General features: G+C 34.6%; 1 protein-coding gene across 3 annotated transcripts in view; it reads right to left on the reverse strand.

Moving 5' to 3' along the window:
• ANTXR2 (ANTXR cell adhesion molecule 2) overlaps positions 1-19,033 on the reverse strand; it is a 159,527-nt gene that overhangs the window by 68,277 nt on the left and 72,217 nt on the right. For all 3 annotated transcript variants that reach the window (XM_002814915.6, XM_002814916.4, XM_009240137.4), the window contains exons 13-14: positions 5,405-5,449; positions 4,463-4,555 (exon numbers count right to left, since the gene is read on the reverse strand). In XM_002814915.6, the coding sequence (XP_002814961.1) occupies positions 4,463-4,555; positions 5,405-5,449 (138 nt within the window). The remainder of the gene's footprint in view (positions 1-4,462; positions 4,556-5,404; positions 5,450-19,033) is intronic.

A 19,033-nucleotide genomic window follows, 5' to 3' on the forward strand; every position in this document is an offset into this window, starting at 1 on the left:
AGAAAAAAAAAAAATCCTAAGACTTCCTAAAGCATTTTAATGATCTGAATTAGTGGGTAGGGATAGAGAAGATGACTATTCATGGAAAGAACTATTCAGTCTTTTTGATAAGGCTTACTTAGATGTTTTTACCTTTTTTTTACTACAATTTTAGAATGGGCTTTCAATTTCAAGTGGGCCCTGTTGAGTCATTAAAATGTATCTATATCTTTCAGTGTGATCAATGATACTAGAATGTTTTTATGAGGTTGTTAAAATTGTTTTAAACACCATTAAACCTTTAGAGCTAGATAGTTGGCTTTCTTTCCAGAGAAATGACCTTCTCTTTCCAATCACAGTGTCATCACCTGGATAAACTAACACTTAGATATAGCTAAATTGTATTAAAAATTCTAAAATCAGGACACATATCCTTGCAGTTGTAAAGGCTCAATTTTAAGGAAAAAAAAAGATACACAATTAAGTAAAGACACAAATGTCCTAACTTAGAGAAGTCATTCAGGGTAGAAAGAGAAGTAGATACAATTTAGATCCATTCAGAAATGATAGGCTTTAGCATAGACAGCTCCCTCGCCTATGTTTCACAGTTGATATTGCAGAGGTAAAGATAATCATATTCTTCTTTCAAGTTTCACTGGCACTATTCTCAGATTAAAAAAAAATATATATGAAGCTAGTTAAACTAGAGTTCTGACCCAATGTGGCATTTCTAGGTACTACACTATCAAATAACTATACTTGAGAAATGTAGTTGCTGAGATCTAAAAAGATCCATTAAAGAAATTCATTAGTTTTAGTTCATGAGGGAGCTATTTAATCATCATCAACATCATCACCACCACAAACACCACCACAAACAATTCTCACTTACTCAAAGTCTGAAACTAGAAATTATTAGTTTTCAAACTCTTAAAAGCAATTAAATATACATATATATGTGTATGTGTATGTATGCATACATTTTAATGTTTTAGTTTGACCACACTGAGACAATTAAAAAGGACAAAAGAATAACAAGAATAGACTGCTAAAGGAAGCCTTAGCAGAATTAATATATCAGGCTTTATTATGGAAAAAAATAAGTGTAAGCTTGATAGCTAAATTCTTCCAACTCCACTTGGCTTTCATTATAAGCAATAAAATTCCATAATTTCCAGAGCATATTTGGATGACTAGAAGGTTATATCATTAAGGAGCAATTTCAGAATCGAGAAAAGAAACAAAAACAGTTTCACAATGAATTGGCAGAAACACACATTTGAAGTCATTAGGTATTGTGGATCAGTTGTGCTAACAGCTGTTACTAACATCATCTCAGTTCCAGCTTTCTAAAAATTCCCATTACCATAGTGTTTAAATATTTAATTTAAAGAAGAAGGAAGAAAAAATATTCTAGGTAAAAATCCCTATGCTGGCTTAAAATAACCTTAGCTATAAAAATGTGTTCTGTAATTCACATGTGCTCCTAATTTCTATAATTCCTTTTACTTTTCCTAGTTTAAGGGCTTTTTTTGAAAAAAAAAAAAGAAGAGAAGTACCTTCCAGGTTTGAATAAGCATGCTTTTAAAACAAATTTTGTTTGCACAGTGGCACCTGCCTGTAGCCCCAGCTACATGAGAGAATCAAGAGAATCGCTTGAACGCAGGGGTTCAAGACCAGCCAGGGCAACATAATGAGAACTCCCCATCATCCACTCCAGATTTCTTAAAAAATAAATTAGATAAATGAAACATTTCCATCTCCACATTTAAATAAATTAATGTTTGAAAATGTTTAATGACGCTTAATTCTCAGTTCAATTTTTGCTGTGTATTTTTATATACAGGTTGAGTATAGTTCAAAAATCTAAAATTCAAAATGCTCTAAAACCTGAAACCCTTGGAGTGCCAACTTAACAGCATAAGAGGAAACCTCCACACCTGACCTCATCTGGTGGGTCACAGTCAACACTTTGTTTCATGCACAAAATTACTTTAAAGCATTGTATATTTTAAAATTCATTTATGCTTGTATATTATGTTTGTGTATTTATTGTATATTTTAAATTCATTTATGTTTGACACATACCTCATACACATATTCTTCTTATGTGTGTATAAGGTGTATGTCAAACATATTCCTCTTATGTGTATAGGGTATATATCAAACAAAAATAAATTTCATGTTTAAACTTCGCTCTCGTCCCCAAGATATCATATTAAGTATGTGCAAATATCCTGAAATCTGAAAAAAATCCAAAATCTAAAACACTTTTAGTTCCAATCATTTCAGATAAGGGATACTCAACCTGTATCATGTTTCCCCTTTGTAACATCCACACTTGCTTTTCCATTTTTTTCTTCATTCTCATTCCCATCTTGTTGATGGAATACTTCATGCAAGGTAGCCAAAATTATCCAAAACTAAAATGGACCCAGATTTATTACAAGTTGGCTGCGGTTTTTTGTCACAAATTTTGTTCAACTGAAAAGGATGGGTGGGCAATATAATTTCACATATTAAGAGTTAAAAACTCTTGAAACTTGAATTATAGGTTAGTTAGGGATGTGTGTGTGCTCTTGGCTCTCATAAATATAAACCAATAATGTTCCTTTTAACTCAGGACCCATTCAGGGGCTCATTCACACATTTTCTTTCCTTTAGAAAGAGATCTCAATCTTTGGAACACTGGAATATTGAACTAACAAAAATCTGACATATTCCTAGTTTTTTAAAGCAAGAATATTATTTATTCAATTAAGGCTCACATACTAATATCCTTACTTTATTATCATGCCGTATTTTACATGAGTGAATTTCAAAATGGTATTGTTTATTTTTCTGAATATGAAGTAGTACATGCTCACTGTCAAATACATTTAAACAATAGGGAAATATATAGCATAGATTGAAAATTGTCCATCCAGAGAAACCTATTCACATTTTTGGTATATCCTATCAAGTCTTTTTTTTTCCCCGTTATATAGATCTTTTTACACACACATTTTGGAATGAGGTGAAATCAACTAAAAATAAGTTGTTACTGATCATATTTGGATATTTGATTGTAACACTTTTATTTAAAAGTGTATGTTTTATACATATAGGAACATCCTATATACTCTCTTCCACCCTTCCAAGTCTAGAATGACACAACAAAGGTAAGAAAGGAAAACAACCTTCCTTCTGTGTCAAACAACAAGAACTTGCCTAGCCATGCTCTCTTATATTGTTTGCAATTCTCAGTTTCTAGCACACAAAAATACATGCAATAACTTCTCCAAAGACCAACTTAACTGCTTCTAGCAACTGCCTATAATCATGGATAATTGGCAATGAGGTATCTGCCTCAGAGGATATTTCAACAATAAAGGGCCAGCTCTCAGGGAAAATGTCCATTGCTTCAAGATCTAATGTGGTCCAGAAAAGTAAGAATCACTGTCAGATGACCTATATAAACACTTTGGTAATGACAACCATGTTCAGTATGTCTGGGCTTTTTCTGAAGAAGAGTAAAATTTATTCTGAAAAGGGGAAACTCTCCTTGGGAATCTGAATTTTATTGTAATGTATAAAAGGAGAAAACTGCAATAATTGTGGGGTTGTTCATTAGGTTATCAATTTTTGCTGGCACAAAGCAGATATGACAATAGGAAACATGTGCAACAATGGTAAAATGCATAAAACATATTCTAATCAGAAAGGAAAATTATGACTAATAAGGAAGGAATGCCAGGATTTAATAACAAAGTCAATGTGTTCATGAAAAAAATCCCTTGAATCGCTCCTTGGGATGGGATGCAGGCCTGTTTATACTGTTGTTAAGAGCTCAGTGCTGGTAATAATTGCTTATTACTAAATAATATATCATTTTGAAAAAATAGTTCATGGTGATAAGAAAATCTTATTTGACTTTTAAGATATAATATTAAAGTTCAATTTTAATCAACACTTTGGGCTAGTCTGAAAGTTCAATGCATTCTATAAATGATATATAATATCAATTACAATAGTTCATAAGTGGCAACTAACATAAAGTATTAAATGTGCTTTCTCTATATTTGTGATAAAGTCAGATCCATGCTATTGAATATATTAACATTTTCTTCTCAAACAGTAGATAACTATTGGATCTTTACAAAGAAGAACATTGTTGCAACTTGAAGTGGCTGGCTTCTTCAAAGTTGATGTTCTATGCGGTAATTTTCTCCAAAATAAGTAAAACCCTAGCTTTGTTTTGTCCCTTAGAATTCAGAGGTCTTATCAATGCAATCCTTTGACTAATGAAACCAGTTCTTCTAGGCCAGTTTTGCAGTGGCTAGAATGAGTCCATAGAAAAAAAATGTATCCAGAAAAGACCCAGTGTTAAGCACAAATGGATGATATTATAATAAAGAATTGTGAAAAGTAGTTTCCATGGCTTAATAGTCCTAGAAATTCATACTCCAGATTAGCAGCTTCTGTTTTTTTTTAAGATACCAACCTCCATTCTTTTAATTCCTCCAACCCCTCGACCACCATAATAGGAAGCATCCACAGTTGGCCACTTTTTAGTAGGCAAAGGTTCTTCTTCCTCCTGTGGAAATATGTTTTATAAATAGTTTTTAATTAATTTCTTAAAATACTGTTTAGTCAGAACTGGCTCATATTTAAATATTTTTCTGAATTATGTCATTACCATGGAAAAAATATATATAGAACATGTGGATATATTTACACTTACATGCATAAATTTCAAGTGGAGTTCTACAGGATATGAGAACTCCTTTCCCTCCTCAAATTTTAGGAATCTCTCTTACATCATCCCTAGATAACTAGAAGTTGTTCTTTAACTATGGGAATCATTTGGTATTTCAAATCTATTCATCACTTCATACTTAGAAAGATAAAATATTAAAATTAGGACAGCATTTTAACAGTCATTAAAGCATCAATGTGTGTGTAGGTTTGGACTCTATGAAATTTGAATTGAAAAGATAGGCAGTTGAGAAGCTTTGAAAATATACAACACCAGCACATTCCTTATTTCATGTTCCTAACATGATTCTGGTTAACAGAATCATATAAAAGCACTAAGAATTTTGAAGAAAGTAACAGGATCTTTCAACTGTCAGCTTGGATCTTTTTTGTCAATAACATAAGTGATATCAGAACTATTGATATAGTACTATAAAAAGTATATTAAATCTTTATGTACCATTGATTCCAATGGCCAGTTTATATCTAGCAATGTATGAAGATCCCATTCCTCTAGCACATGAAATAAATCATAAGAGGATGAAAAATAACCACTGATTTGTATAAATTAAAAAGTCAGTACATAGGTATCATAGTTATCTAACAGACAAAATTGATCAAATTTGGGCATGGTATCTGCATTTGGAAAAAAAAAACAGCCATATCAGTTTTTTAGGCACTCACTTACCTCTTTTGGTGCAGGGGGTGGTGGTGGTGGAGGATCCTTGATAACCTGTCAAAAAAAATCAAATATAAAAATTTCTATGGCATAGGGAGGAGACAGTAAGGATGTGTAAAAATAATTTGATACATAAAATACTGTGGTAACTCCAAAGAAGTCCCTCATTGAACCTTGCCACCCAATATTTATGCCCCTCTCTTTGAATCTTGGATTGCCTATAACTAGCTTTCGGCAAATAGAAAAAGGTAGAAGTGGGCCGGGTGCGGTGGCTCACGCCTGTAATCCCAGCACTTTGGGAGGCTGAGGCGGGCGGATCACGAGGTCAGCAGATCGAGACCATCCTGGCTAACACGGTGAAACCCCATCTCTACTAAAAATACAAAAAAAATTGGCCAGGCGTGGTGGCAGGCGCCTGTAGTCCCAGCTGCTCGCCAGGCTGAGGCAGGAGAATGGCGTGAACCAGGGAGGCGGAGCTTGCAGTGAGCCGAGATCGTGCCACTGGACTCCAGCCTGGGCGACAGACAGAGACTCTGTCTCAAAAAAAAAAAAAAAAGAAAGAAAAAAAAGAAAAAGGTAGAAGTGGTACTATGTGACTTCTCAGGCTAGGTCAAAAGAACTTAAGTTTCCCTGACATCCATGGAACACTCACTGTTGAGGAACACCGCTGTCAGGTCAGAAATCCACCCCAAGATCATCAAGCTGTGAGGAAACCCAAACTAATCTAGGCTGGGTGGTGAGAGGGAGACTCCAGCTGATCCCCAGCTATTTCAGCCATTCGAGAGGAGATATGGGACATATAAGAGAAAAGTCCATCTTGGACACCCAGGCACCCCAAGCTTCCAGATGACTCTGGCCAAACTGGCACCTGACTGTAACCACAATGAGACTCCAACTGACAGTCTCCTAACTCAGCCCATAAGGATACAAACTGTTGCTTGAAGCTGCTTGTAACAAATCAACTTCTTAGCCAAGACCCCTTTCCTGTGATGCCTTACTCATGAAATCTTTTACAGTTAATTCTTTTTTTTTTTTTGATATGGAGTTTCACTCTTGTTTCCCAGGCTGGAGTGCAATGACATGACCTCAGCTCACTGCAACCTCTACCTCCCGGGTTCAAGCGATTCTCCTGTCTCAGCATCTGGAGTAGCTGGGATTACAGGTGCCCGCCACCACGCCTGGATAATTTTTTTGTATTTTTGGTAAAGACGGGGTTTCACCATGTTGGCCAGGCTGGTCTCGAATTCCTGATCTCAGGTGATCCACCCGCCTCGGCCCCCCCAATACAGTTAATTCTTCACGTGAATAGAATGGGGCTTAATTTGAAATGGTCTTTACTGGTATTGGGCTATCTGGATATTCACACCATCGTGATGGAAAATCTTTGACCAAGTGTCAATGGCTTCAGCTACTTCAGGTACACATCAAAGTCTCTATACTAAGAGGGAAAACTGTAAATGTTCCAGCTTGATGTCATCTAATGTCATATGTGTCAACTATGCTATTAAATTTTCAAAGGTTTAAAACAATAGCAACTTTGAAAATGTGGTTCCACTTTTACCTCATCAAAGAATTATTTTTAACGTGTAGTATATTACCATGATCATGGATATATATTTAAAGACTGTTTGTCTTTTAAAGGTATGCACAAATATTTCCAGGTGAAATGATATGATTTTGATATTTTCATCAAAATAATTTGGGCATTGGGAATTGGATACGGGTACAGATGAAGAAAGATTGACAATAATGCTCCACCACTGCACACACTCCAGTGGCTCCCCACTGCCCTGTGGGTTCTCATTTGTCTGCACCTCACACAATCACCCCACTAGTGTGCACTCTCTGGTGGCTCCCTACTTCAAGGCATTCTCCTGTGGCACCCTGCCCCCACCACTGGAGCACTTTTGCCAACAGCCCCCATCAGAGTGTTTTGCCAGCAGTGTGGGAACACCTCAGTCCTTCCAGTGCAGAAAGTGTTTGACCTCGAGAGGTCAAAGAACAAAGCCAAATGCCTAGTCCCAGTCCCCCAGGCATTAGCATGAAGCTCAGGAGTGCTAAGCTGAGCCCTGGCCTCCTGAAAGCATCCAGAAATGAAGTCAATCAACTAAACACAATTTATACTGCCTTCAAACCCTCAAGAACATCAAAGAATATAAAAGCAAATAGCTTCATCCAAAGGACAGCAACTTCAAAAAGTAAAGGAAAATCAGTGAACACAGATGAGAAAAAACCAGCACAAGAATTCTGGCAACTCTAAAAGCCAGAGTGTCTTCTTACTTCCACAAACTACCTCAATAACTCCCCAGAAATGGTCCTTAACCAGATTGAAATGTCTGAAATGACAGACACAGAATCAGAATCTGGATGGCAAGGAAGCCCAGTGAGATACAGAAGAAGGTTGAAACCCAATCCAAGGAAATTAATAAAACGATACAAGAGCTGGAAAATGACATAGCCATTTTAAGAAAAAAAAACAACAAATTGAACTTCTGGAAATTAAAAATTTGCTATAGGACTTTTATAACGCAATTGGAAGCATTAATAACAAAATAGACAAAGCTGAGAAAAGAATCTCAAAACTCAAGGGCTGCTCCTTTGAATCAATGCAGGCAGAAAAAAAAATTAAGAATTTTTAAAAATGCAAAAACAAACCTCCAGGAAATATGGGATTATGTAAGATCAAACCTATGACTCACTGGCATTTCTGAAAGAGATAGAGAACAAGCAACTTGGAAAACATATTTGAGGATATTGCCCACACAAATTTCCCCAACCTCACTACACAGGTAGGCATGCACATTCAGGAAATTTAGAGAATCTTTAAAATATACTAGAAAAGATAAGATATCTAGTCATCAGATTCTCCAAGGTCAACGCAAAGAAAAGAAATGTTAAAGGCAGCTACAGAGAAGGGCCAGGTTAAGTACAAAGGGAATCCCTTCAGGCCAACAGTGAACCTTTCAGCAGAAACTTTACAGGTCAAAAGAGATTGGCGGCCTATATTCAGCAACTTTAAAGAAAAGAAACTTCAACCAAGAATTTCATATCCAACCAAACTAAGCTTCATAAGTGAAGGGGGAATAAAATCATTTTCAAACAAGCAAATGCTAAGAGAATCCATTACTACCAGTTATGTCTATAAGAGGTCCTAAAGGGAGCACTAAACATGGAAATTTAAGACCTGCCACCACAAAAACACACTTAAGTACATATCACATTGGCACTATAAAGCAACTATACAATCAAGTCTATACAACAACTAGCTAAGAACATGACAAGATCAAATCCTCACATATCAATATTGACCTTGGAGATAAATGGGCTAAGTGTCCAACTTAAAAGGTACAGAATGGCAAGTTGGATAAAGAACCAAAACCCAACTATATGCTATATTCAAGAAACTCATCTCACATAAATGATATATATGTGTGTGTGTATATATATATATATATATATATATATATATAGGCTGAAAGTAAAGGAATAGAGAAAGATCATTCAAGCAAACAGAAAACAAAAAAATAAGAGGGTTTGCAATTCTTATTTCAGACAATACAGACTTTATGATCAAAAAAGACAAAGAAGAGCATTGCATAATGATAAAAGTTTCCATTCAACAAACTTAACTCTCCTAAATACATACACTCCCAAATTGGAGATCCTAGATTCATAAAACAAGTTCTTAGAGACCTATGAAGAAGCTTAGATAACCACACAATAATAATGGGAGATTTCAACACTCCACTGACAGTATTGGACAGATCATTGAAGCAGAAAACTAACAAAGATATTCAAGACCTAACCTCAACACTTAACCAAATGGACCTAACAGACATCAACAGAATACCCAACAACAGAATATATATTCTTCTCACCTGCATATGGCACATACTCTAAGATCGACCACATGCTTGGCCATGAAGCAATTCTCAACAAACTTAAAAACAACAAAATCATACCAATCACACTCTCAGAACACAGTACAATAGAAATAGAAATCAATACCAAGAAGAGCTCTCAAAACCATACAATTACATGGAAATTAAACAAACTTGCTCCTAAATGACTTTCAGGCAAAGAGTGAAATTAAGGCAGAAATTTAAAAATTCTTTGAAACCAATGAAAACAAAGATTCAACATCACCGAATCTCTGGGACACAGCTAAAACAGTTTTCAGAGAAAAGTTTATAGTGTTAAATGCCTACATCAAGAAGTTAGGAAGATCTCAAATTAACAAGCTAACATCACACCTAGAGGAACTAGGAAAACAGGAGTAAACCAACCCCAAAGCTAGCAGAAGAAAAGAAAACCAAAATCAGAGCTGAACTGAAGGAAACTGAGATATGAAATCCGTACAAAAGATCAGCACAATCAAAATTTGGTTCTTTCAAAAAACAAACAAGATTGATAAACCACTAACTAGATTAATAAATAAAAAAAGAAGATCCAAATAAGCATAATCAGAAATGACAAAGGGGACATTACAGATCCCAAAGAAATACAAGAACTCTAAAATGCTATTAGGAATACCTTTATGCATACAAACTAAAAAATCTAGAAAAAAATGGGTAAATTCCTAAAAACAAACACTTCTGAAGATTGAACAACAAAGAAATATTTATCCTGAACAGATAAATAACAAGTTCTGAAACTTGATCAGTAATAAAAAAAATCCAGAAAATGCCCCAGATGAGACAGATTCATGGCGGAATTCTACCAGACATATAGAGAAGACCTGGTACCAATCCTACTGAAACTATTCCAAAAAATTGAGGAGAAGGGACACCCCCATAACTCATTCTATAAGGCTAGCATCATTCTGATAACAAAAGCTATCAGAGATACAATGAAAAAAGAAAACTTCAGGCCAATATGCCTGATGAACATAGACACAAAGAGAGCAATCCAAATCTAGCAGTGTATCAAAAAGTTAATCCACCATGATCCAGTAGGCTTTATCCCTGGGATGCAAGGTTGGCTCAACATATGTAAATCAATAAATGTGATTCATTACATGAACAGAACTAAAAACAAAAACCACATGATCATCTCAATAGACTCAGAAAACACTTTCAATAAAATTCCACATCCCTTCATGTTAAAACTCTCAACAAACTAGGCATCAAAAAAAAATACCTCAAAATAATAAGAACCATCTATGATAAACCCGCAGCCAACATTATATTGAACAAGCAAAAGACGGAAGCATTTCTCTTAAGAAATAGAATAAGACAAGGATGCCCACTCTCACCACTTCTATTCAGTATAGTCCTGGAAGTCCTAGCCAGAGAAATCAGATAACAGAAAGAAATAAAAGGCATCCAAATAGGAAAATAAGAAGTCAAAATTATCCCTCTTCACTGATAATAAGATTCTATATTTAGAAAACCCTAAATATTCTTTCAAAAAGTTCCTAGACCTGATAAACAACTTCATTAACCTTTCAGAATACAAAACAAATGTACAAAAATCAGTAGCATATCTGTATATCAATAATGTCCAAGCTGAGAGCCAAATCAAGAATTCAATAACAACAGTTACAAAAAAAAAAATGCCTTGGAATACAGCTAACCAGGGAGGCAAAAGATCTATGCAATGAGAATTACAAAACTCTGCTGAAAGTAATCAGAGATAACAAAAACAAATGAAAAAGCATTCTATGCTCATGAATAGGAAGAATCAGTGTTGTTAAAATAGCCATATTGCCCCAAGCAATTTACAGATTCAATGCTATTTCTATCAAAATATCAACATCATTTTTCATAGAATTAGAGAAAACTGTTATAAAATTCGTATGGAACCAGAAGAGAACCTGAATAGCCAAAGCTATCCTAAGCAAAAAGAAAAAAGCAGGAGGCATCACACTACCTGTCTTCAAACTATGCTACAAGGCTAGAGTACACCAAAGCAGCATGGTACTGGTACAAAAACAGACATGCAGACCAATGGAAAAGGTTAGATAACCCAGAAATGAAGCCACACACCTACGACCATCTGATCTTCAACAAAGTTGACAATAACAAGCAATGGGGAAAGGACTCCCTATTCAGTAACTGATTCTGGTATAACTGGCTAGCTATATGTGGAAGATCGAAACTAAACCCCTTCTTTTCACCATATATAAAAACCACAGCTCAAAATGAATTAAATTCTCAAATATAAAACCTAAAACTCTAAAAGAAAACCTGGGAAATACCATTCTGGACATAGGCTTTGGCAAAGATTTCATGATGAAGTTTCCAAAAGCAATGGCAGCAAAAGCAAAAATAAACAAGTAGGACCTAATTAAACTAAAGAGCTTCTGCACAGCAAAAGAAACTGTCAACAGAGTAAACAGATAATCTACAGAATGGGAGAAAATATTTGCAACCTATGCATCCAGTAAAGGTCTAATATCCAGAATCTGTAAGGAACTTAAATCAAAAAGCAAAAAACAAACAACCTCATTTAAAAAAAATGGGCAAAGGACATGAACAGGCACTTCTCAAAAGAAGACATATACAAGGCCAACAAGCTTGTAAAAAAATGCTCAATATTGCTAATCATTAGAGAAATGCAAATCAAAACCACAACAAGATACCACCTCACACCAGTCAGAATGGCTATTATTAAAATGTAAAAAATAAATAACAGGAGTTAGCAAGGCTGTAGAGAAAGGAGAATGTTTATACACTGCTAGTGAGAATATAAATTAGTTCAGCCATTGTGGAAAGCAGTTTGAAGATTTCTCAGAGAACTTAAAGCAGAACTACATTTAATCCAGCAATCCCATTATTGGGTATATTCCCAAAGGAATATAAATCGTTCTACCAAAGACATATGCACTTCTATGTTCATCACAACACTATCCACAATAGCAAAGACACGGAATCAACCTAGATGCCCATCAATGATGGACTGGCTAAAAAAAAAAAAGTGATAGAGATACACCAGTGAATACTAAACAGCTATTTTTAAAAAAATGAAATCATGTCATTGGCAGCAACATGGATGCAGCTGGAGGCCATTATCCTCAGAGAATTAGCACAGAAACAGAAAACCAAATACTACACGTTCTTTCTTATAAGTGAAGTGGAAGCTGCACATTGAGTACAAATGGACAGAAAGATGGGAACAATAGACATCAGGGCCTACTTGAAGTGAGAGCCTGGTAGAAAGGTGAGGGTTGAAAAACTACCCATCAGGTACTATGCTCACTACCTGGGTGATGAAATCATTTGTACACCAAACACCAGCAACACATAATTTACTCCTGTAACAATCCTGTACATGTACCCCTGAAACTAAAATAAAAATTGAAAGAAAAAAAAATGACAATAAGTTGAGAATCATTGAAGCTGAGTAATGAAGACAGTGGGAAGTTCATTATCTTAGTTTTTTTAATTTTTAATTTTTGTGGGTACATATATTAGTCTCTCTCTTTGTAAATGTTTACATTTTCCATAGTGAAAGGGTTTTTATATTTTGATGTCACTGATAATGTTTAGAGAACTGACCCATAATTTTCTGTGTGTATAATATTTTCATCATCTAAATTTTAGTTTAGATCCAAACCTCAGGGAAAAAATACACAGACAATAATGACAATAATATAGATATAACTAGACAGTAATTAAATCTGAATCTCCTTTTGAATGCTACAAAAAAGCCATTATTTCTATTTAACTCTTTATTTAATTCAATTTTATTTTTTCAATAATCATAAAATTCCAGTAGATTTTGGTAATCATGAAAGATAAAACTTTATGATTTTTTATAATTAGCCGAGAAATAAATGCCAGTAGAGAATTAAGATTTAAAATAATAATAAAACAAAATAAAGTTCATCAAACTACAGGTATATTTCCTCTATAAAAAAAGAAAGCATGTCATATGACTATGAACTTGCATGTCCAAAACAATTAATGAAAACTAAATCTGTTAGCATTTTATAACAAAATCAAAGCTAACCTAACCATCTTCATTTAAAAGCTAACATTCCTTCCTATCATCCCTGTTTCTTTCAAGTGAATAACTTTTTTCAGTTGCAGCCTAAAAAGTTGGCATAATCCATAATCTCTTTTCTCACTTCTAATGACTTTACCAAATCATTTCCATGCTCAATACATTCTTTGAAATATCCCCCACCTTCCTCTCTCCCTGATGAATTCTCCCTATTTTCTCAAAGCATATATGATTCTCTTGATATGCACAGATCCATTGTTCTCTCCTAGAATTTATCCAAGTTGATAATTTTATCTACCAAAAAAGGGTTAGTTTATTAATTTTATCTACAAAAAAATAGTAAGTTTCATGAGAACAGGTGTTATGTCTGCTTTGCTCCTCACTGCCTTTCTAGTATTTAATAGACTGTCTAGCACAAATTAGACTTTCAAGGAAGTAAGGAAAAAGAGAAGTTAGGAAGAGAGGAAAAGGAAAGAAGTGAGAAGGGGAGAGAAAAGGAGGGAGGAAGGGACAAAGAAAGAGAGGGAAGAAGGATGAAAGGGAAATTAGGAGGAAAAAAAGAAGGAAAAAAGGGAGAGAAGAGAGGAAGAAACAAATTGAGAGAGTAAAGAAGGAGGAAGGGAAGGAAGGAGATAGACTGCAGAGGGAAGGACAAGGGAAGAAGGGATTATTTTCATTCCCTTCCCCCGTCACTCCTAAAAGCATATTCTCAAGATTCTCTGGACCTTAAATGTACCTAGTACAACATTTTTTCAACTCCTCCAACGCATACACAATCAAAACTTCAATACTCTGAAAAGTTCCCACCAAGTTGTAGTCTAACTATGTTTGAATTACTGCAATAAAGAGAAATCCACTACCTTACAAAGCAATTCAGTCCATTGGCAAGGAACCCACATCATTTGAAAGTTTTTCCCCCAAATGAAGCCAAAGCACTTCCCACTCTGTAGTTTCCAGTCTTTAGTCTTGATCCTAGAGTCTGGCAATATACCACACACACACACACACACACATACACACGCACTTTTAAGAGCAGTTCCTATTTTTGAATGCTAGGATAATTACCATATATCTATTGAATCTACCAATCTGGAACCTAAATATATCAAACATTTCTCATGAGATGGTCCTGAGTTATCTGGTTATCTTGGTCAGTTTTCTTTTTTTTTTTTTTTTTTTTTTTTTTTAGCACATATTGATTTGGTCAATATTTCAGTGTGGTTTCTAGAACTGATAACATTTTAAGTATAGCTGAGCCATTATAAATAAATGAATGGTGCTCAGACAAAGGAGATGCATCCCCATCTTTTCTTACCACCTCATTCTAAGAATTTTAATTAATAATACGTTCACAAAATTTATTGATCGTTATAATTACCATAGCCTTTTTTGCATCAATGACTAAATACTCCACTTGTAGTTAAATTAGACATCTAACTTATTTCTCTATCTCCAACTGATTCCCTATTTTAACCTATGCAGCCAGGCCAATATTCTTCTAACAGAAGCTTAATCGATCATTTCCCTGGTAAAAATGAATAAACAGTCCCAATGTTCACAATTTGAATCAATAAATTACTAAATTTTATTGGAAAGACCTTACAAGTCATGCTTCCACTCCCGGTTTTGTGAATTTCCATAAAGTACTCTCTGGAGTTCTCTCACTAGAAAAAGATCAAGGTACATCCTTCCATTCCACTAAGTCTGAGAATAATACATCTGAACTCATTTTCATTTCATCGTGAGGACTTCAAATTTACTCTTCTTATTACATGTACATCTTGCACTGTTATATAAATTTCTGAGGACATAAATAGTATCCCCAACCCTGTTCTGTATTACATCCTCCTGAGAATTACTCAACATCTCTCTCTATAACTCTTCCTTTTTTTTGATGTCATATTCATTATCCCATATAGCATCTAGTTTAATAATGATATGGGAAAATTGAATTTCAATTTAAAATCCCCATATGACCACTGTTGTCAAACTCACATAGTATCATGGGAGGCATCTTTACATTCCTTCTCTTCACCGGAGGTCCTTTATCTAATATAAACTGCAAGATAAACTAACAAAGCCCCTTTTGCAGCACATAAACATGAGCCAGTTTTTCTATTCTCATTGTTAAAATGCCTCAGCATGGTGTCAGTCCCTCCACGGTTAAGGCCTAACATGTATCTACAAACATCCCCCTACATGCACCTCCTCTCCAGCCAGCCTGATGATCCTGGTGCTTCCCCCAAATACAACGATCATTTTCCTGTTAGGTCCCAACCAGCCTTCACAGAGTAGCCCACCAACTCCCTGTTGTTTCATCTAGAAGACATAAAACTTTTTAAAGTATATGTTGCTGCACAGTTGAACCATTTATGCATTATTAATTTGGGTTTATATGTTGATTTTTTAATTTTTAAATTATCACTGAAAATTACAAATTTCTTAATGGCAATAATCATTTCTCCTTATTTATACATGCCATCATGCCTAATAAAGTGCTCTGCATACAGCAGATACTAAAGGTACTAAAAATATACTGAAAGTGAAATTGATGGAACTGAGAATGTTCACAAAAAATTATAGTTGATTTCCAAATGTATAAGTCAAATATTGAGGAAAAAATAGACAAAAATAACAAACAGATAGATTTACATGAAACTAAAATATTACTAGTCCCTAAGAAAATGAAGCACTAAATTTTTTCCTGAACCAATAAAGTCAGATAACCCAACTGTAGAAGAGGAGATAGAAGTATACTAAGTTTCTTCATCTGGGAAATAAACTGGATTAACTGTAGGTCCTTGTCAAAATGGCAATTCTTATAAAATGATAAAAAAATACATATTACAATGTTTCCACCAGGTTTTTGCTTCTATGCCTTTCCATGGTTAAATATGGCCATATGTCTATATGCAATTATATTCACCTTATTCCAGAAAAGAACATTAGAGTTATCTTCAATAGCAAGCCATTATTCTTTTGTGGGAAAAATTCATGACTTATTATAAATTTAAAGTGAATTAAAGTCCTGACAAGTATATTTTCTACATTGTTAATAATGAAAACAAAGCCCTCAAAGCTCTACCTAATCAAATTTTGATCTGGTAAATTAAGAGACACAACCACCATCACAACAAATAATAGCACCTTCAGAAACTGAACCACAGCTAAGGCTCATCTGTGTGTTGTTAACACTATTAACAAGAACCGCCCTTTACTGGTGCTGCCAGATGCCACATACTCTGTCTCTACAGTTCTTTTATTTTCATAATAACTCTGTGCAATCACTATGTTTATCCTCATTTTAAATATAAGGAGAGGAAAGCTGTAACTTCAATAACTTGCCCAAATACATACAAAGAGAAAACACAGAATTAGGATTCAAACCGAGGACCAAGTCCACCTATCTCCAACTCTGAATTCAACTTCTAGCATATGACATCTTTTTAAAATAAGGTTTAGTTTGCAAAGGGAAAGGGTGCTGAAGAAAAAGCCTATGATTTGTTGAGTAGTTGTTACTTACTTGCATGGATGGATGGGTGGATGGACGGATGGATATATGGATGGATGGATGGATGAATGAATGAATGAATTGACAAATAGATGATAGATAATTACACAGATAGTTATATTTAAAACTTTTAATAACTATGTAAGATAGAGTTTATCACCATTTTATATAGATATAACATTTAGCTAATATGCCCAATGTCACCCATATAAAAATTTGGGGACGAGAAACAAAATGGTTTTCTTGTCATGTTCCAAAATGTTCCCTCTCTCCACTCTGCCACAGGACCTCAAGAGTAACAAAGAAGGGTGAAAATAATCTGAAGCCATTTGGCTCAAAAGCCAAAAATGGCAAAAATCTGTGTTCAACTGACATTCCTACATTTCAGTAAAACTAGTTCAAGAGAAAAGAAAGATTTACTGTTAGTAAAAATACATTAAAACTACAGTCATGAGAACTCCATTCTTATATCAAATAGTGCAAGAATACACATTCATTTCAGAAAAGAATGTATTCATATGCACCATATTTTATGAGAATTTGCAGATTTTAAAAGGCATAATATTGCCTAGTTGCCAGAATTTTTTCCACTTAGCATCCTTCAGCTCTGTATTGAAGATTCTGGAAAACACTTTCACCACTTTATGAACCATATGCACAGTTTGATTCTTCTCCAATTTTTTTTTCATTTGTTATTATCATCATCAGGGAGGATTACATCTCATCTACTTAGCTGCTAGAATGAAGATTTCAGTTTGGAAGAGAGCCGATTTCTTTAAAAAAAAAAAAAAAAGTTAGCTGCTTCAGGCAACAGTCCTTTTGATCTGCTCATTAACACTTTTCAAATGTTCGAGTGATATGGGCATTCTTTGCGCTAAAAAATGTCAGCACTGGAGCCTGCAGCCAGCTTGATGCAATCATATGTTCCAATATTCAGAAAAGAGTGAAACGAACTGTCAACATTGAATTGCCTTGGATTAAAAAAAAAAAAGATATTGTACAATGACTGTAGACCAAGTAGTATTTCAGAACTGATTTTTGCCAGTGACAAAAAAAATGCCCAATTTATCAGCAATGTCATCTAGGTGCCTAGGGACCCACAGACAATAAACATTCTTAGTATTTACAAGAATATATGGGGGTCTTCCTTTCATTCTCCCTTTCTTTTTGATAAGATCAGAGAGGAAGTAAAATGCCTTTCTTTTGACATACATAAACACAAAGTTCTTACATTACTGCTTGTGAAGTCCTTCTTTTCTGAATCCCACAAAGTATCTAACTTCAACATCTAGCCTTCAACATCCTGACCAAAATATGATTCAAGTTATCTCATCCTCTGCTTTTTATGTCTTCCTTGACAAACTCATCAATGATCAAATAATTCTACTTTGAACAAGTAAATAAGTAGCCTGAAATCTGGACAATAAATATAATTTAGAATGCTAAATGAGGACTAGGAAGAACAATGTGAGAGTGTATTCTGCCAGGAGTTAAGTAAAGGTGCTTCTGTCAAAGCAAATAAACTGAGACCAGGATGAGTTTGATACTATCTCGTAAAAGATGCTCTGTTGGAAAACATCACCATGAAAGCATGAAAGACCTAACATCACACCCTATTTCAAGAAGGCAACCAAACATAAATCATTTTAATTAATGGTGTAAGGAAGGCATATTAAAATTTAAATTACTTCTATTTTATTGTGCATTCCAAAAAAGAAATCAGGCTACTCTCAAAGTACCTCAATAAAGGTACCAGGAGCCCTCCTCAACAATAAAAAACAAGTGCAATGTACAGCATTACTACTATTTAGAAAAGAACAGCACAGCTGTTGCTGGCTAACAAAATGATTCCATAGAGTTCCAGCTAGACATATTATCATTGCGTGAGATCAACTAACTTATAGGCAAATTGGGCTTTAAAAACATAAAAAAGACCATTTGTAAATGGTATTTTAAATTAAGATTTATGAGATCTTTATGTAACGTCTTAAATGCACTAAAGAAAACTGAATTTGCAATTTTCCCTTGAGGCTGCAGAACGTTGGCCAAGGACACTAAAGCAAGCAAACATTTGTCATTTTCAGCATATTCAGGTATTATTTGCAGCTATATAACACAATCTAATTGACAACACTCCAGAAAGCCTTTGTTTGCCAGCTCATCTGTAATTCATCTTGACT

This window comes from Pongo abelii, chromosome 3 (genome assembly GCF_028885655.2).
Source record: "Pongo abelii isolate AG06213 chromosome 3, NHGRI_mPonAbe1-v2.0_pri, whole genome shotgun sequence".
Lineage (NCBI taxonomy): Eukaryota > Metazoa > Chordata > Mammalia > Primates > Hominidae > Pongo > Pongo abelii.